We start from the raw sequence: 21,025 nt of genomic DNA, 5'->3' as shown, positions 1-21,025 counted from the left end.
TTCTGTAAAATGACAACAAAGACAAACATTGTAAATTTAGTTAATATTACATCTGTGTCACAGCCTTTAGTTGTGGTTTTATACCTCTCAAGTCACACGTTTGAATCTGAGCTCTGGTTTTGTGTGTGTGACATTTGTATGCTTTACAGGCAAGTGAGTTAGTGAAGTGTGTGTGAGTGGTGTATGCTCCAGGATGATTGTTGGCACCCCACCCTATTCCCAATCTCCATATACCTTACAAATGAGACGTGGGATGAGCAGCAGTACCAAAATGCAGTCATGGTCTCCACCGTGTTTCAGGAAAGAGTCAGGCATAAAGGCCATAAGCAGAGAGATGTGTCTGTTAGCCTGAATTACCTCCATCTTCCGCAGTTCCATCTCTACAGCCTACAAAAACAGCATTTAAAAAGCATGCATAAAACCACACAAATAAAAACAAACTGAAACATAAACAATATACTATACAACATACTTTAGCAAGGGCTTTGGTCTCTGCAAATTTAATTTTAAAGTCAAAGATATCAGTAGGGGGTGCTTGTTGCTGCTCACTTTCCTGTTGACTCATCAGCTCACGATTTATGTCCTGTGCACATCAAAAAACAGCCAACAGATCAATGATTACCACAATAAATTTTGCAACTCTTTCAGGGACAACCAAACATATTGACTTATAATAAAACTAAAAGGTGAAATGCATTAGCAATCTGATTAAAATGAAATAAACTCGGGAAGAATGAGCACAATGTTTTAGGAAAGTACAGAGTTTGTACCTGAAGGTGTATAGTGAGTTCACGGTATTTCTGGATGGTCTGTTGGTAGTCAGCCATTGTTTCTTGTGATGCCTCTATACGTTTCTCTGCCTCACGAACTTTAGTGGCACTCAGATCCAACAGCTCTCTTAGCTCAAGCTCAGTCTCTCTGGCATTCTCCTGAAGTTCATCATTCATCTCATTAATGGCCTCCTGCAAAACAAGTTCATTTAAACACAAGTAATTTGATTGTTTTTCATTGTGTTCAATAGATTTTCATAAACATTTTTTTTCTGCTGTTCTATAGAGCCTTGCTGCAGTCCCAGCACTACCATGTTGCACCTTTAACACTTTGTCATGTGCATAGTTATAGCAGTACAACAACACTCAGTGAAATGTATCCTGAACCCCTCTGTTTTGGCTGTGCATAGTTAAAGTAATAGTTATGAAAATAATTGTAATAAAAGGGGGAATAAGGCTAGTAAAAATATAAGCAAGCTATATGTTCAAGGAGAACATAAGATAAAGACATAATTGGCTAGTGGCTATTTATTCTGCTTAAGTGCACTGTGCCTAGATGGTGCAATGACCAGTATTAACTATAACAGATTGCAGTAGACAACGTTTAACATTCAGATGGGAGATGTGAGGTGTGTTGGCATGTCATGGTTCAGCATTTTTATGGCATGAGAATAGAAACTCCTTCTGAGTCTCTGTTCTGGCCATGATGCTTTTCAAATTCAAATTTTATTTGTCACATACACAGTCATACACGGTATGATGTGCAGTGAAGTGCTTTCTGCAACTGCTACAGACCACAGTATTTCAAATGTTACAAGTAAACAATGAACCAATATGCAATGAACCAATATGCTTTGGAGTCTTTTGCCTGATTTTAGCTATTGAAAAAGATTGTTGTGGCCTGGGTCCTGCATCTGTTGGTGTAAATGACATGCAGCAGCATTCTGTCGCATGGATGATCTTGATCAGAGCAATACCAAACCATGAAGTAAAAGGTGAAAGCAAAGTGATTGTCATTGTTAAACACAGCACATGGTGCACACAACAAAATGTACCCTCTACTTTTAACCAATCACCCTTGGTAAGCAGTGGGCAGCCATGAAAGTCAAGGGCAGTGTATGGGGTGGCACCTCAGTGATTCAGTCAACCTTCCGCTTACTGGTCCGTTGCCTTACCCACTAGGACAAAACTGTGAAAACTACAGTCCCCACACACTGCTGCCCGGGCGCCATTAATGGTTGCTCACTGCTAACTAAGGTGATTGTATTTGCATATAAACAATCACTTCATTTAAACTTCAGACCAAGTCAGGACACCCAGGTACTTCACGCTGCTTCAAGTCATGTTGAGGGGCTTGTAGTCCAATTTCTGTCTCATACAGAAGTCCACCAATAGCTCCTTGATCTTGCTGATGTTCAGCTAGAGGTGGTTTTCCTGACACCATGATGCAAGGTTCTGTACCTATTCTATGCAAGCCATCTCATCGTTGTATGAGATGAACCCAAACCACCGTGATGGTATTGAAGCAGTGAGCGGCCACACAGACATGGATGTAGAGGGAGTATAGTAAAGGACTAAGTACACACCCTTGCAGGAGATACAGTTCCCAACTCTCACGTTCTCTGGTCTGCCGGTGACGAAGTCCAACACCCATGTACACAGTCGGCTGTTGAGTCCGAACTCCTTTAGCTTAGTAAACAGTATGCTGAGAACTATTGTGATCGGATGATGGGCTTGAGTAGGCTCTCAAACACATTCATGACTGTTGACATTAGTGCAATGGGCTGGTAGGCATTCAGGCACAGGGGCTTACTGTTCTTGGGTATGGGAATGATGGTGGACTTTTTAAAGCATGGTTGACCTCAGACCGTGCCAGGGACTCATTGAAGATGGTGGTCAACACCTGGACCGGCTGCTTTCCTAGTGTTCATGCACCGCAGGGCTGTATGCATGTCATGCTCCTGATTACTCATTAATTACTGATAATGTCAGTACTACTGATAATGTCAGATTTCACACGCTCCAGCATTTCGCGTTCGAATCCCACTTACTACCATTGTGTCCCTGAGAAAGACACTTAACCCTAAGTTGCTCCAGGGGGGGACTGTCCCTGTAACTACTGATTGTAAGTGACTCTGGATAAGAGCATCTGATAGATGCTGTAAATGTAAATGTAACCCTCCTATGGAATACAGAACACAGACATTTGTCTATTTTTCACTCACCAAGTCACTGACTGTCTCTCTGAGCTCTCTCACTTTTTCTTCCAAATCCAGATTTCGCTCAGTGAGAGTCTCCACCATCTCCTCTGCCCCCAAAGCAGCATCTACCTGTCACACATACACAAACACCCCTCCTTATATATGGTAAGTAGATTCGTAGTAATGATGAAACATGTCTATTTGAACCAAACCACCATAATATAGGCATTATGGTCTGGTACATGCAACCTTAAGGAGAAAAAAGCCAAAAAAGTTCAAATGCATCTTTTGGCAAATTGGCAGACAGGGTTATAGAGTGACATGAGAAATAGTCAATCTTTACAGCATAATCACTGGGATTACAAAAATATATAGGTGAGGTGATTTGGTGGATGTTTCTTACAATGATTGTGTAACTGAAACACAGCTTGGCGTTACTTATCAAATTCATGCAGAGTGATATTTGTAGGCATATTTTGGGCAAACACAACAAACCATACAATCTTCATGAATCATGTTCAAAGGTTTTTGTGGGACTATGTGATGTTTTCTTCTACTACTAAATTCAAGTAATTTTAGTTCTATCTTTTCAAAATGAAAGAACAATGTCCACAGTATGTCTTGAATGAATCAGTGCTACTACTAATACTGCAGCAGACATTTTTTCCAGTAAAACCTTATTTAATAAAACAATTTGTTTTGTTTATCCTAAACGTACTAAAAACATATTGAAATTAAGTGTGACGTCAAAACTCTATACATGTTATATATTCCTGCATGTATTTTCGCATGTAATGCTAACCTGTTCTTTGAGCTCATCTGTGGTTTTTTCTGCACTCTGTAACTCCTTGGTGAGTTTTTCTTTCTGGGTTCTCAGGGTGTCCAGCTCGGTGTTCAGCTTCTCCATTTGTCTCTGCAATTTAACGTGTTCCTGCTTCTCAGAGGAGGACAGGTCTCGCATCCTGATCAAAAACACAAACATCTCATAAAGTGAACCATTAAAACATCACTTTATGCACATAACCACTGTTCCTTGAAAAAGAAGAAAAGGTAATATAAAAAGTATGAGATAACCAAGCCTCTACTGAAAACACCTATAATCATGCTTATAAGCAGTGAGAGGCAGTGCAGCTAAGCAGTAACAGGGCAGGACAACGTAGTGTTGTACCTTGTTTCTATTCTTCAGGGAACAGTCATCCTATGCATAACCTGATGTTCTCTTTCAGTCGATTCACTCTGTGTGTGTGTGTATACACATGCAACCTTAAGGAGAAAAAAAGGCTAAAAAAGTTCAAGTGCAGCTTTTGGCAAATTGCCAAAATATATATATTTATATATAAAATATCTATCTATCTATCTATCTAGTGGCTTGGTGACATCAGACTTTCATTCCATATATTCAGGTCCCTGTCATTATATATATTATTTATTTCCTGTTTGGCTTATATTATTTATTTCCTGTTTGACTTATATATATATATATATATATATAAAAAGTCCAAAAGGCACCGCAGCTATCACTGATGCAAATCAGACCCAGCAGATGCAGATAAATTAAAAATGGCAGTCTGTCTCCCGACTGTAACTGGGCAAGACAGCTGTGCAGCGTGGCCATTGCGCTCTGATAAATAAGCACACTGGCAAGACGTGGATTTTTTTCCTGAGCTGGGGACAGTACATTGATGAAAACCCCCCAGACACTGCAGGCGTGACAAGACAGCAACTGTGTGCTGATGTGCTTTCACTTTCGAGGGCAAAATCACCACCAGATGATCTGGATGAACTGCGATATGACACATCAGGTCTACTGTAGTGGACTAGTCCCCTGGGCTGCAAGCCTTTATGAAATAGCAAAGTGTTAATATATTGAAATTGTACACATGGAGGTGCTTGTTTAATACTAGCATAAAAGTGTCCTTAGTGAGTTGTACACCATCCACTTTTGCCCCATCTTCTGCCTATAGGTGTGATTAAACATGTCTTCATCTGGGCATGCAGAGGTTATCCCATACTTGTTTTGTTGTACTGAAATGGATCTGTCAAAAAAATCTGTCAAAAGACGATACACCTACTACTTTATGGCTTCAAGAACTACTAGGGGTCTGACAAGATCCAATAGCAGTCAGCATGCCATCAGAAGATACACCCCCACCAATTTTAAGTCAATAATGACATCAGCATTGGCAAAGAATAAGCCCTGGGCTCCACTTTTGGTCATTCTGCTGTTTTCTAGCTTTACATTCAACAGGTTATTTTTGAGGCTACATTTACACATACATCAAATGTACATTTTGCTTGCACAAAAAGTGCAAAGATTAAATTCAAACCCTGGATGTATGTAAAGTTATATTAAAACAACACCAAAGACAATTGGACAGTCCAGCTGGATATTGGTTGCTCCCTATACCCTCTATATGTATGAATGTCTATCCTCACATCAATCAACAAATGAAAAAAAAATTACATGACACTATCTCTGGCAAGAAAGGTGAGCTAGCATTTAGAGATTCAAGGATTAATTCAAAGCGTTTACTGTCATGTGTATAGAAGAAATTATATTTCTCTGTTCAATTTTGTTTTTGCTGTCCACATACAAACGCAGAGTTAGGCTACGTTTAATATAAATAAGACTAAAAAGTTGGTGAGGACTATAATGTGAAATTACACTGAGGTAGATTGAGGATGTGCAAATAGCTTAGTATGATGTGCAAAAGCGTTTAATGAGTCTTATTGAAGAATTACAATTGAGGTAGTTCAGCTAGAAGAATGAGTTGTTTAGTTGGGAGGTTATAGATACACACTTTTTGTAAACTTTCATCCCGAGGGCAGAACTGTGAAGAGTCATTGTTGGGGGTATGTGGAGTACTTAAGGATGGAAGCATCTCTCCTTCAGACTCTGCTATCTACAATCTTCACTGCAACTCACTGCATATATGGTCCACAGCAGTAGTGTTGCTGTACCACACTTAGATGCAGCTGGTCAGTGTGCTCTCCACAATGCTGCCGTAGAAGCTGCTGAGAATCTTGTCTGACAAGCCAAACTTCCTCAGTCTCCTCAGGAAGTACAGACCCTGTTGAGCCTTTTTGATGAGCTGTGTGGTGTTCAATGACCATATGAGGTCCTCACTGATTTGGACCACCAGGTATTTAAGCCTCACCCTCCTCAGTGCTTTCTGTACTTGTTCTATTGAAACCTCTAGCAGGCGGGAGTGGGTGTGGAAAGTCTGCAGGTTTTGAGAGTTCTCAATGCAACTGTAGAACACGTTGAGATCATTCAGCAGGCTGCCTGAATGGCTGATGGTGCTGGAGGTGGCCCTATATTCTGTGATGTTCTGCAGGCTTTGCCACATCCTCCCTGGGTCAACAAAAGAGTAGAAGCCATCCAGTTTCTCTCTGTACTGCCTCTTGGCTACTCTGTACAGACTGAGTTGTTCACAGTCCGTACTTTGCAGCTTGACCAGGAAATGGTAAATGAGCCAAGCTGTCGGTCTCATCACACACTTAAGAATTAAATACAACTACAGCCTCAAATTACATCCAACTCACCGGACCAGAGCTTCCTTCAGTCTGCCGTTTTGCTCCTCCAGCTGTTTGACATGGTAACTGGAGGCAGCACCTTCTGATCCTGTGGTTCATTATTATCAGAGTGAGTGATAATGTGATTGTCAATGTGGAAATCTGTGAATTTATATTCATGTAGATCTGCTTACCTTTCTCCTCTATCTCGTGTTTTAGTATTTCAAGGTCCATGCTTAGCTCTTCCACCCGTTCTTTCAGTGAGTCCACCTCCTGTTGCAATGACTCTGCCCTCTCCTCTGCCATCTCCTTGTCCAAAGTAGCCATCTCTATAGCATCTGCTGTGTCTGCCATCTCCTCCATATACCGCTCCTTCGCTTCCAAAGCTTCCTTAGCCTCCTACAAAACCACAATCTGAATGAACTAAAGACACACTGAAATAAGAGAGCAAGTAACTCAGCAATTCAATGCTATTGCACATAAATTAAGCTATTGTTTGATTTCTTTGCAAGTGTGGATTCCATGGATTGTTACAAACATCTGGTGAGAACTGCATATTGATATCATCTTTACATTTACATAGAACATAGATAAGTGAAGTGACTGTTATTGTGAAACAACTGTGAAACACACAATAACAGGGGATGGTGGCACCTCAGTGGCACCTTGGCGGACCGGGATTTGGACCGGCAACCTTCATATTGCGGGGGCACTTCCTTAACCGCTAGGGCACCACTCCCCCAGAGGTGACATGTTCAATACTTATTTTTAATAACTTAACACCACAGTAAACAAGACAATAGAGGAGAAGCTTGCTGTGGTCATGTTTATCCTGAACTGAGATTAGTATTCCAGTTTACAATCATTAAGACCCTTCAGGCAGGTTTAAATTCTGCAGATTTAAGGAAGCCAAATTTAAGACTTTTTAAAACAATCACCAAAGGAAACAAATGAGTCCAAGTTTTTCATAAAATTTGTAAACATTTTGTTAAATTGTGCTATATGCAAAGTAGACCACTATACATTATCTATAGAGAAATTAGTTAGTTATCATTTAGCTGTTTAAATTAATATCCAGGTTAACACATACACTTAGCAGTTTGTACACTGATTTAGTCCATTAATTAGAACAAACCATACTTTAATAAGTTATTAATATTATTTATATTTTTGTCCAATTTTGATTTTATATAAAAATATAAATCAATTTATATTTTTTTCTGTTATATATTACAATCAAACAGTTACAGTTAAACAGTAGTTGAGTAGTTTTAACACTAGATATTTTTGTCTTCTTACTTGAGGACTACATTAGATGACTACTATATTATTGACTACTGTATTATAATTTGCTACTCGCTAGTCATATTAGAGTAAAAATATTTGCTATTCTACCCACCTCTGTATGCAAATTAGACATGGGCAACATGGGCCATCGCTCAGGGCAGCATCGTGGTTGAAGGCAGCATGATGGGCATAGCCCCAAAAATTGTATTGTTTTTTTTTTTTTTCTGTTACGTACACAATTTGAGTTCTGTGAAGGTTACTTTCTTAAAAGAATGGACCTCTGCTGCCACCTGGCAAAGTTGCAACAATAGACTGACGTCATTGGCATGAGATGCAAGGTGGTAGTAGCCTAGTGGGTAAGACACTCACCTGTGAACCAGAAGACCCGGGTTCAAATCCCACTTACTACCATTGTGTCCCTGAGCAAGACACTTAACCTTACGTTGCTCCAGGGAGACTGTCCCTGTAAATACTGATTGTAAGTCGCTCTGGATAAGGGCGTCTGATAAATGCGGTAAATGTAATGTAATGAGATGCAGCTCTTGCTGAAGAGAAGCACAGTGAGAATAGGCACTTTGGTTAGGATATTATGACAATTTGATGTATTGGGTCTTTTTTGAGTACTTTTAAAGACCTTAATCTGGATTTAAGGATTACTAGTCATTTCGAATTTAAGATTTAAGGATCCGCAGAGACCCTGTTCAATTCTAATATTAGTAAAAAAAAAAAAAAAAGAAAAAGAAAAAAAAGGTTACTACACAAACATGCAAAGGTTAGGCACCCTTACAATATGTTACTGTGGATAAGTAAGCAGAAGATAAGACATTTTAAGCAAAGAAAAACAAAAAACAAATGAAAGCCACATCAGGCTCAATGTGTATATGTACCTTTTTTGCCTCCTTAAGCTGTTTCTGCAGTTCAGTCTGCTGCTCCTGCATTTTCATCCTCCACTCACTCAGCTGTTCCAATTGAATCTTGTGTTTCTCCAGCTCCTTCAGTTTGGCTTTGTCCTCTTGTCTCTTCAACTTCAGAGTCTCCAGCTTCTCCTCCAGGTCCTTAACCTGCCCTCGAAGAGCCTCCTCCTCCTGAGAGAGAAGTGAAAATAGGACAGTTGAAGTTGCAGATCAAACTAAATAATTAAGTGAAAAGCCTTGCATCCATATTAATGGCAACAGGAAAACTGTAAAGAATAATTAAAAACAATAAAACAAACAATCACACCTTACTTGGACCCATCATGGATGGAAGGCAAAGTGAGGGAAGTGTCCCAGCAGGGGAAGGGATAAGAGGAGCAGCCAGTGGTGTTTGAATTGGAGTACTAGGCTCGCTGCTACTCATCTCGGCAGCTGATGCGGAGCTAGAGCCGATCTTGCTCCCAACTGGTCTTGTGGACTTGTTAAAGATGGGAGGGATAAAAGGAGAAGATTTTTTTTTTTTTTATATTAAAACAGAGTGAAATTAAAAACAAGCAAAAAAAAAAAAAAACACTGAAACTTTTTTTCCCCCACTGTGGAGAACAAACTGAAGTTAATTCATCTGCTGGGATATCGGACTTTGCCATTTTTAATCAATGGTTTCTGATATCAGCTACACTATCTTGCACACAACTGTTGTAAAGAGGTGTAAAACAGATGTCTATCAATCACAGATAAACACAGATACACAGTAAGAAAACACTTACATCCAAATGCAAATACATGCATGAAATAAGTGCATAACAGTAGTGGAAAGAGATGAGTCTGCATTTCCTTCCTCTCAATTACAGAATTTGCATACAATAATTGGTATTGTATGAGTCACTTGAAGCCCTTGAAGGTTGAGAACATAAAAATAAAGAATTAAAAAATGTTGCTCAAGGAATACTATAGTTTGCACAATTTTTTTCAGTCATATATATATATATATATATATACACACACACAGTGGGTACGGACCCCCTTACACTATCACTCTGTTATATTGCAGCCATTTGCTAAATCATTTAAGTTAATTTTTTCTCAACATACACACAGCACCCCATATTGACAGACATTTTTTCAGATTTATTAACAAAAACAAAATTTGAAATATCACAGTCCCAGGAATTCCGACCATTTGCTGTGACATTTAAATCAGGTGCTGTCCATTTCTTCTGTACATCCTTGAGATGGTTCTACACCTCTACAATTGAGTCCAGATGTGATTATACTGATTGGACTTGATTAGGAAAGCCACACACCTGTCTATATATAAGACCTTACAGATGACAATGCAGGTCAGAGCAAATGAGAATCATGAGGTCAAAGGAACTGCCTAAAGAGCTCAGAGACATACATGAAGGAAGGTACAGATCTGGCCATGGTCACCAAAAAAAATCTCCTGCACTTAAGGTTCCTAAGAGTACGATGTCCTCCATAATCCTTAAATGGAAGATGTTAGCCATGACCAGAACCATTCCTAGAGCTGGCACTCCAGAAGAGCCTTTGTGAGAAAGGTAAGGAAGAACCCAAAGATCACTGTGGAAGATGGGGAAAACGTTTATGGCAGAGTGGCCCCAGAGTGGCTCTCCTCAGTGGAAGACACATGATAGCCCACTTGGAGTTTGCTAAAAGACACTTAAAAGGACAGATTCTCTGGCCTGATGAGACTTTTTGGGCTTAATTCTAAGTGGTATGTGTGGAGAAAACCAGACACAGCTCATCGCCTGTCCAATACAGTCCCAACAGTGAAGCACAGTGGTGAAAGAATCATGCTGTGGTGGTGTCGTTACTGCAGGGACAGAACTAATGTTTGCAATCGAGGGAAAGAGCCAATTACAGGGATATCCTAGACAAAAACCTTCTCCAGAGTGCTCAGGACCTCAGACTGGCTGAAGGTTTACCTTCCAACAAGACAATGACCCTAAGCCCACAGCTAAAATAACAAAGGAGTGGTCAACAATTCTGTGTTTTTCTGTCAATATGGGGTGTTAAAATTTATTTTAGCAAATGACTGCAATATAACAAAGTGTGAAACATTTAAGGGGGTCTGAATACTTTCTGTAGCCACTGTATCACTAAAACAGTTAGAGGGGGAGGTTGGGGCATTGTAAAAATTCTGCATCAACTGAAAAAAATTGTTAACATACAAAGCTCAAAATGGATTGGCTCCTGACTTATGTGACCTGCTAACAGACTACTACCCTGAATTAAGTTTCCACTCACAAAACTGATACTGGTCCCAAAAATGTATTGAGTCTCAGAGCCAAGCATTTTTTAACAGTTACATGCACAAGGTTATAGCATTCTCGCCTTTTATGCTTGTTCAGCACTTTGGTGCAGAAGGACTGCTGTTAAAGTGCTCTAGAAATAAAGTTGACTTGACGTAAGCTATTCTAATAGACTGTGGGGGGCCTTGTTGCACTCGTGTATCCAGGCATCCTGCCATAACCACTCAATACCATCCACCCTAATTTAATAAGTCTCTCTTAAATACTCTGGATCCAGACAATGAGCTGCAGAAATGAAAAGTGAGCGATGTACCAGAGGGTCACCTCAGCCAATCAGCAAGTGCTGAAGTTAGAGAGACCAATGTCATAGCAGACCATGACACTGGACAAATTAAAACCTACCCTGCACTACCCTTTCATTACTTTCATCAATATACCACGATTGTACATTTGTATCCAGAAATACTTGGAGGTTTAAACTGTAAGGGTCTGTCAAAGCCCATTGAGACATCTTCTATATGATTTTGGGCTTAAAAAAAAAAAATTGACCTCAATCTAAACTGACAACTTATTGTATGCCCCAGAACCTCCCTGGCACAAACTGATTGCTACTTTGGATCTCAGCTCACCTTGGGCCTTCTGGCCAGGGTCTGAAGAACACAGAACATCCACATGCACCCACATCCAAATCCACATACACACACACACCAGTGTCAGGCAGCAGTAAGGCAGAGGCAGAGTTGAAATGTCAGAAAAGATAAAGTCAAGGTCAGGTCATTGTTCATGATAAAAGCACAATCTGTTGTCAATTTAAGCAACAAATCTGCATTCGGCAATAGGGGTTGTAATAAAGCAATAATGATAACTACGGCACGATCAGTAGAGGTGGGGAAAAATACAGTATAATATTGCAATATTTTACGTAGTGAGAAATGTATCACTACAGGGACACCAAATATAGATATTTTTGTATGCATATTTAGTCCACCGGGTGGTGCTATTTTATTTAGTGAGATCAGCAGCGTTCCACTGCAACCTCCACTCCTGTAGATGGAACTGTACTTAAATTACCACTTGGCAAAACATGACAACCGAGCGATTGACATTATGTCGCACCATTGAACATTTAAAAATAAACCCAGTGGTATGAACTTGAAAAAAAGTTCTCCTACACCACCGATTTATGAGCTCATTTGAGCTGAAACCATCCAGTATAAACCGAAGCATATTTAAAACAAAAAAACTCATTCGGTAGTGCATTTGTTTGTCAGGATTTCTGCCCTATAATGTGTTTGAAAACACTGTTCAGGTACATGGTCAAAACCCTGGAGCAGTATGGTGTCCAGGATGTATGGGGAAGCAACGTAAGTTGGGGGGGAAAGGGGGGGGGAAAAAAAAAAAAAAAAAAAAAAGTTTGTGCATTGCTGGACTTCGCGAGGCACTGAATCTCTTACATTATAATAATGTCGCAGCACATTAATTGGGAATGGCAAGTGTTTTTTCATGAGAGCCATAGTGGCAGTAACATCATCGAGCAACTGAAAGGGGCAGTGGACAAATGGGACGTAAAAAGCAAGCACCCTGCAATGGTGGACATTGCAGCACAGCTTGCCAATGTAAAACAGTTTAAATTGTTTACTCACACCTTGAATTTAGCTTCACAGCATGCGCTACAAGCTTTAAAGTGAAGTGATTGTCACATGTGATACACAGCAGCTCATTTAGTGCCCCGATTGCTGGAAAGGTTTAGAAGAATAAGTAGCTTTTTCAAATGCAGCATTATAGCAAACAATGTACTGTGTGAAAAGCAAAAGTTGCTGAACCTGCTTCAACACAAACTTCTCATTTGTATCCATGTTTATTTTTAAAGTATAGTGAACACATACAAATAATGTTTGAGTGTTATTTTCTTTAATTTGCACATTGTTTACTGATAATGGGCGTCTGTGTGCACATGCACATTTTTTTCCTCAACAAGCAACACATCAGCCTTAAATATCTGACTGGGCACAGTTTCTTGTTTTCAATGTTAGTTATTTTATCTTAACGTTTTTGATGTCCACTACTTCAGTGTGTTAAAGTGTTATGTTTAGGCTGAATTATTAGTATATTGTCAGCCTCCAAGATTGTACATAGCACTCTTTCAGTTCTGTTTTTACATTTTCAGGGAACTAAAGAATATCCCAATATATAGTCATGTATATATAACAATATATTGTGTATCCCATGTGTAGTAAAGTATCATGAAGTCCTTGCTGATTCCCACCCCTAATGATTAGCCAGCATTAAGTGCTTACAAAAGCCCAAACCAAATGAGTGTTAATGTACAGTGTGATAATGATAACGTCATGATAAATAAATGATAAAATGATAAAGACTTAAAGAAAACACTAGCAGGTTAAACAGTGAACAAATGATATGAAGGCATAGAAAAATTCGTAAGAAATAATTAATTACATTCACACATTTCATGATAAGAACAATTTCTATTACGTCAGCAATGCACAAACTTTTTTTTACGTCAGGAAACAAGATGACACCAATTAAAATGCACATAAATCCAATGCATAACAGCCTGAACGAATTAATAAGAATGACCTCAACTGCACGTTTAGCTTCTGTTCATATTCCACTGAGAGTGTCTGCTTATATACTGTGAAATTACCTTGAGTACACAAACGCAGTCATGATTAATTTAATATAACCCTAAGCACACACACATACATAGAAAACCATACTAGGATACTGCTACTAGAAATCAAGCAAACCTTTAGGATTAGTGACATTCTTAGTTCTCGACGTTCCCGTAACATCTGGAAACTTTTGGGCCTACTCAACAACCCACCCCCAATATAAGCCCATGCTAAGCATTTTTTTATACCATTATTTCTAACTCTAGATGAGGACTACCTAATTTTCCTTGTCTTCTCCAGTACAACTCCCTTACTTGTTTCAGAAAATGACCCAAACCTGTTTGTGCCTTACTGTGAATAGACCTGCTTGTTCCAATACAGAATTAAATTACAGAAAAGCACAAAATTAGCTTGGGTTTATCTAAAACTCTGCTTATAATATGGCATATGATAGAAAGAGACCAAAAGATGGAACACAGAGATAGTCAAAAGAAAATCGATTGTGTACCTTACGAGGTGCAGGCATCTGTCATTATTTCAGCAGAAAAAAAGGAAAGGGTATACATACACAAACAAATAGTGAAGAAAAAGGACATGTTCATTCACTACGTCAAGTACAGAGGACAGCAGACAACATGCATACAACACAGAAAGCCTGCTGCAGTCCTGGACCATACACATTTTTGCCAAAATAGTGGGTTCAAGTGTTCCAGTCACTTCCATGGCCAAAGGTGTATATTTGTTCCTCACTACTAACTACTGTATTGAGAACAATAACAACGTGGCCACAAAGTGGTAGGCATACACAGAGCCCTGACCTCAACCCAACAGAATTGTGATTAATTAAAACAAAGAAAGCAAGCCAGGCTTGCCAGAAAAAAGCATACAAAACACTGTTCAATCCACCACAATGGCCTTTTTTTTTTTTAAATGACAATTAGTGCCACGCAAAATGTTTACATTTTTAATGGGGAGGTGTACCAGAATATAATTGAGAAGCACTTCTACAGTATAAACCCAGCACTAAACCTTTTGGAAAGGTTCAGGACATCTAATAATCTCCACAGCAATTGCCACCCTACATGAAGAATAACACAAATCAATGCACAGACCCACCCCAACCAAGAATAGAAGTAGGCAGGCAAGAAAGACAGATGCAGGGAGGGGAAAAAAAAAAAAAACTCTCTAGCCTCATTTAGCCTGTCAGCTCAATAGAACAGAAGCAACCATGTCCTACCTTATCTGCGATGTCAAACAAATGAGAATGGGCTTTGTCAGATTAGCCACAGTGTTTCTCCAGGACCAGCAGGCATGCTTATATAAGGTAATGCTAATAGCACAAAGTTAAAAGACAGAGCACACAATGAAATGTGTCCTCTGCATTTAACCTATTAACTTAGTGAGCAGTGGGCAGCAATGAATGGCGGCCGGGGAGCTGTGTGGGGAAGGTACCATGCTCAGTGGCACCTTTGGTGATTTCAACTAGGTCCGTTTCCTTAATTGCTATGTCACCAGCAGGCACTAGCAGACACAGGTGAGTTACATCTCAGTTTCAGTAATTGCCTGCTTGTGTTTTCATTCTCCACACAGCAAGCCTGAATGTGATTCATTGGTCAAGCATGTCACATTAGTCCCACTGATCTTGGTAGGCAAAGTGAGGAATTGTTGCAGGAGAAGATTTATTGTTTCTCAAGTGAATGCAGTACGCTTTATGTGGGTTTATGCAATGATGATGCTTTTAAATAAAATAAAAATAAAAATTATTCATATCCCATTTAAACAATAGTCATTTTTGAAAAACTACATAATACGGTGCTGATATAACATGACCATTTTCACAGAAAATAATTCTTCCAACATCACATACAACAAACCCAAATGACAGACAGGACCTGTATGTCCATGTAATAGTCCTTGCTGTGTCTGTCACACTGTCTCTGGGTTTGTGTAGAGTAACGATTGGATAGTCAGGCCAGTTTTTGTTAAGGTGCCAAAGACACCTCACCGTAGCTTTCATTGAGATCATCTGAGAGATTGACATGGATGTGTTCCTTTTTTGAAACATGTCCACATATCAAATACATTCATATCTATTTTTAAAATCCCATTTGATTCAATGAAGTGCATAGCATATGTGAATCTAAAGTTCATTATGTCAGTAATAGGCATCCAATTCAGTCATCATATTACTCTGTTCATTCCTAATTTCATCCCTACTGTTGCAATGGCATGGTATGATGGTATGTAGTAATGTTGCTTTCACCCAATTTGTTACATTTATGTTAAATGAAGTGGAAATAAATCCGGCTTTAATCAAAAATACATTTTGACTATCATGCAAAATTGACAAAAAATAAACATGACAAATGGACACACATATAAAACCAGCTACACTGCTTTACATGCAATGGACTGTAGCTCTCTGAACTGGTGGGGAGCTAGTAAGCCAGACCAAGCTTTTTATCTCAAAACCTTTACCTAAAGACACACACTTGCAGAGAACGGATTAAAAAAAAAGTAAAAAGGAATTATGGGCAATGAAAATGCTATAATGCCATGCAGCTTGTCCAGAAAAGGTTATATTGCTATAGTAACCAAAGGTGAAACATGCAGCACCTTTTTGGGTTTCGCTCCCCGCTGCACAGGGGAGAGGAAATGGCAGCAGTTAGAAGTCATTGTTTAAGTATCATATGTGCACACACCTGTAAATGTGTGAATTATCCAAAAACTAAACGGTTATTTGTGAAGAAATTTGTGCAGTAGCAGGGATGGGGGTGTCTGATAAATGTGTGAAGTGCAACATAGATTGTCATACTTTCAAACGACATTTCATCAAATTAAAATTACATTCAAGTTTTTTTTTTTTTTTTACATGCTAAATAGGCTTGTGTTTTGGGCTACACAACATGTATGGTTTCATTATTCCAAATGCACTCTCCTTGTGATGGTGACCACTCAGTACACATGTGTAAATGTGTATATTTGTTAGCCTTTGTTCAGTCTAAAACAGGACTGTCTGTGTTGATTGGTGCAACCAACATGAAAGTGTAGAACTATTTATTGCTCAGTCTATTAATTTACAGATAAAGTAATATGAAAACAAATTCTAAACTAACTGTTAGTTACAGTAAAACAAAATGCTTCACTTCCTTTTCAGATACCCCCATGTTGCTCCATAAAATCTGTCTGCATCACTTTCATCACTGAACTTGTTGCCATTCATAGTGCATACAAATGCATTAAGGCTTTTGTTTTTTGCCATTTTCTTGTAAACAAGTCAGGCCAGCTAATGACATTTATCATATAGGGTCATAGATCGAATCTATTGTTCTAATTATCTATTCACAGGGGAAAAATATTACATATTGTAACAGCCCTTGATATCATTATTCAATATCTGAGTAATCAAATGAATACGTTTTGTTTAAAATAAATTATGCCAAAAGTGGTCCAAGGTAGGAAAACGGTGGACAAGGACCATTGAGGCATGCGGAAAGCAAAGGCTGGTCAAATTAAAAGAAAAGCCTAATGCAGTTTCCAAAATAAAGGTATAAGAACACACTGAATGTTGCATTTTGAGTGCCACAGAGTCCATATGGACCAGAAATGTGCCTACAATGGGCACATAAACATCACAATTGGCCAATGGAGAAACATGAACATTGTTAAATTCCTGGAAAACCCCCTTCATGGAAAAGGTACTCCTTGATGCCACCACCTTCTTTTGGCAAGATAAAACACCCTGTCATGCTGCCAAAAAAAATCTTGAAGAAAACAATGAGTTTGAAGTTTTGAATTGGCCTAAAAATTCTCCAGATCTCAATCCAATCAAACATCCATAGAAGAACAGCCTCAAAACAAAGGTTTGTTATCTGATACAACAGCATACCTTGAGGGGTCTAGTAGAGTTCAAGCCTTGACAAGTCAAGCTGTTTTTGTGGCAACAAACTCAACATTGGGTAGGTTACCAGAATACATGAACACTGTCTAATCTATACACAATATTAAATATTTAAATGACATATGACTTTAAATTAATACGCTTTAAGCATTACCTGTTTTATAGTTAATATTTGTTAATAAGTTAACATTTGAAAAACATTTTAAAAATGCGTTTGTTTAAATAGTTTTCATCTTACCGGTTTAGTGGTTTTGGGAGTGTCCATAATATCTGAAAAAAGAAAAAGTAACACTTCAAAATCTCACACCATTTGGTATATTGGTAGATTTCAGTTCTGGCAAGATGTGTATTATACTCACAAGAGAAAAACAAATGTTGACCTCTTAGCCAAGTAACTGTTAATGGTGCCCCCTGGATTTAGCTGGGCAGATAGGCAAGAGCCTGGAATTTGTTATTTACCACTGTTTTTAAATGTTAACAGGGTGGTTGTAGCCTACTGCCTAACACACTCGCCTATAAACCAGAAGACCCATGTTCAGACCCCATTTACAACCATTGTGTCCGTGAACAAGGCACTTATTCCTGAGGGGACTGTCCCTGTAACTACTAATTGTATGCCACTCTGGACAAGGGTGTCTTCTAAATGCTGTAAACATTTGAAACATTAATATTGTCTCTCTTAACAACCAGTGTCTCATGGTCATGGAAAAGACATTTCTGCATATGTTTGGAATAAAGCAAATAAAACAACAGAGATTGCTGAAATTCATTTCACAAGGGACAATCCCTTCACTTTAAAATTTACAGAAATTTTACAAAACTTTAAACTTAATTACAGAACTACCCAATGCACTACTAACACCTGGAAGGATGTGGAGAACAAATCAACAAAGCAGAGACAAAAGTATTACAAACATTTATGTGTCTGTATGTGCTGGATTAAAAGTTCAGTTTTCATTTGGGGGCCAAGTCCAAGATCGAGTGTGACAATTTAGACAATTGACATGGAATGACCCTGTTACCCTGTAATTACACCTGTTTACATTTACAGCATTTGGCTGTCGCCCTTATCCAGAGCGACTTACAACGTGCTTAAGTTACCATCGATGAAGAGATCAATTCCGGTTCACTAGGACCCCAACTATGAATACATATATTTTATTTACTCTGTTGTAGATTCTGTACACAAGTTCGACAACAAGAAAATTACAATTTAATCTAAATAAGGTCACTGAAGGTCTTGAATGTCTGTTAAATGTCACACCTCAGTAAATCAATAATTTATTAAAATGCTCATCCCAATTTATTAAAATGCTCATAAGCCCTCATTTGGGGTCATCTTTTGCCCCATAGCATCTAGTCAAAGACCTAACTACACATTCCACACAATTTGGTTAAGGATTGGACAAACACTGCCTAAAATATAAGTTGTTTCAATTACGCATATTCTCAAATGCACAGGGCGTGTGTGTGTGAAGCACTAACCTCGTTTTGTCACTTTGGAAGAAGGAGGCTCAGGGGTCTCAGGGGAAGTTGTGTCAGCAGCATCATCCACAAGTTGAATCTGCATTAACATGTTACATTGCTTTTGTGCAGTTTACCATGCTAATGTGTAATGTATTTGATTTTGGTCAGATAAACATTGCTGACTGAATGAACTGACTACTTCATAGTTCATTTATATGCAGTATAGTGTGTAATTTTTAAAAGCTAGTCACATGCTTTTAAAAGTGTCTCTTGTCCTCAACCTCAAAATGACATTGCATGATCAGTGCATTATTGTATATGTTTACACTCAATATTATGTGCCATTCATTGCATTTTACCTGTGACTGTCGAACAAAAATGCCATGGTGCTCCTGGCAGGTAAAATAACGTTTACCCTGCACGGTGCCATCATTTTTGCCTTTAGGTTCATCCAGAATCACGCCCACCCATTTCCCTGAGGCAAACAGAGTGGTGCCTATGTATGCCACTGTTCCACGGTGCCCCTTGCCAATCACCTCCACCAGAGACCCAACCTTCACTGGCCTGCCACCTCCATCAGAGCTCATTCTGCTGCTTTTGTAAGTTGTACTCTGGAATAGACAAATAAGAGAAATTACAAAAAAAATAATAGGTTAACAATGTCCTGACTGGCCAACATGAACAGACAACCCAAGGTGGATCATGGTACAGTTTATGAAACCATATAATTAGAAGTATCTTATAGACAGGGTTGATTCTTATTAGTAGGGGATTCAGGAAGTGATGCACTGATCAGACTTTCATAGCTCCGATACCTATACCTCGGATATAGGCCAAAACAATACTAGTATTTGATGAGAAGGAGATTACTACCACATGTTTAAAAAATATATATATATTTTCAAGACCAAAAAAATTACTTAAAAGAAATGTATACACCATTTCTTGCTGATCACGTAACCTGGGGGATTACAGCCGCGTTCAGACAGGTTCTAAACTCAGAATTCATGAGAAAAAAAAGCGTTTTCATTAGTTTAATATTTATTACCCCAAAAATAAATAATAATAAAAAAAGCCCCAAATAAACAAATATTGACAATGTCAGTAGCGGGTGTTTCCACCATTTGCTGATATGACAGCTTGACAGCAACGTCACAACCCTCCTCAGTAACCTCATGTTGTTCTGAGGCATTACACTCTTCCACAAGTGCTACACGCAGTTATGTCAGGTCATGTGGGGGTGGGCTACAATCATTCAGTCTCTGCTTCGAAGACCTCTCATCCCAGACATGCTCTATAGCATTGATGGCCATACCATATGAGGCACTCCAACTTCCTGAAGTCAAGCTGTGACAATTTGGCCATGATGTGGTGGAGCATTATCATCCATGAACAGTACTGGCGGATTTGGGGGATGATTGGTTCTATGATGGTCTTGTGCCCACTGCAAGCATTCACGGCTGTGTCAGTGGAGTCACCTGCAACGGTCGTCTGGCATTCAAGCCAAAGCGGTGGAGTTGGTTGCAAATAGTTTGTTGGAAACCATAGTACCCCTCACATCTTGTAAAGGGGCCTGCAACTGTGTGGCAGTTGCATAACAATGTCTGAGAGCGTTTGTCCTTAAGTACTGGTCATCATTGCGGTCTGTCACTCATGGGACTCCACTCCATGAACTGAGCCAGTAGTTCTGTCGCTTCATGCAAGTCTGCCGATGACAATTTGAGACACACCATGTTCACAAGCAACACTGACTGCCTGCCAATGACATGAAGGATCGGCATGGCCAGGTGACGCTGTTTGTCCATTAAGTGACGTTGAGCCCCACGACTGTGCAGCCACTACAAACTCCACCACCATCATTAAGTTTGCTGATGACTGATCGTGGTGGGCCTGATCTCTGACAACGATGAGACAGCCTACCTGGAGGTTGGAAATTGGTGCCAGAGAAAATCTCCACCTGAACATCAGCAAGACAAATGAGTTAAATGGTGAACTTTAGTACCAAGCAGGAGAGGAACTACCAGACCCCTGTCATCAACAGGAGCCCAGTGGAGAGAGTGGAC

The 21,025-nt window shown here is 39.2% G+C and overlaps 1 protein-coding gene across 10 annotated transcripts in view; it reads right to left on the bottom strand.

Moving 5' to 3' along the window:
- Window positions 1-21,025, bottom strand: part of dctn1b (dynactin 1b) — a 53,262-nt gene that overhangs the window by 23,764 nt on the left and 8,473 nt on the right. For 5 of the 10 annotated variants that reach the window (XM_028998356.1, XM_028998338.1, XM_028998403.1 and 2 more), the window contains 15 exons: window positions 19,322-19,573; window positions 18,981-19,059; window positions 17,734-17,765; window positions 16,211-16,231; window positions 14,103-14,120; window positions 11,591-11,611; window positions 8,996-9,166; window positions 8,662-8,859; window positions 6,682-6,886; window positions 6,518-6,596; window positions 3,774-3,933; window positions 2,996-3,100; window positions 771-962; window positions 473-583; window positions 235-387 (listed from right to left, as the gene is read on the bottom strand). In XM_028998356.1, the coding sequence (XP_028854189.1) occupies window positions 235-387; window positions 473-583; window positions 771-962; window positions 2,996-3,100; window positions 3,774-3,933; window positions 6,518-6,596; window positions 6,682-6,886; window positions 8,662-8,859; window positions 8,996-9,166; window positions 11,591-11,611; window positions 14,103-14,120; window positions 16,211-16,231; window positions 17,734-17,765; window positions 18,981-19,059; window positions 19,322-19,573 (1,797 nt within the window). Of the gene's footprint in view, window positions 1-234; window positions 388-472; window positions 584-770; window positions 963-2,995; window positions 3,101-3,773; window positions 3,934-6,517; window positions 6,597-6,681; window positions 6,887-8,661; window positions 8,860-8,995; window positions 9,167-9,455; window positions 9,489-11,590; window positions 11,612-14,102; window positions 14,121-16,210; window positions 16,232-17,733; window positions 17,766-18,980; window positions 19,060-19,321; window positions 19,574-21,025 lie in introns of those variants that run through there. The other 5 variants (XM_028998367.1, XM_028998363.1, XM_028998376.1 and 2 more) reach the window with 5 other exon arrangements.

The sequence above is a fragment of the Denticeps clupeoides genome, chromosome 1 (assembly GCF_900700375.1).
Source record: "Denticeps clupeoides chromosome 1, fDenClu1.1, whole genome shotgun sequence".
NCBI classification, from domain to species: domain Eukaryota; kingdom Metazoa; phylum Chordata; class Actinopteri; order Clupeiformes; family Denticipitidae; genus Denticeps; species Denticeps clupeoides.
Note: the sequence above shows the minus strand (reverse complement) of the source record. Positions and strands in the feature narration are given on the sequence as shown.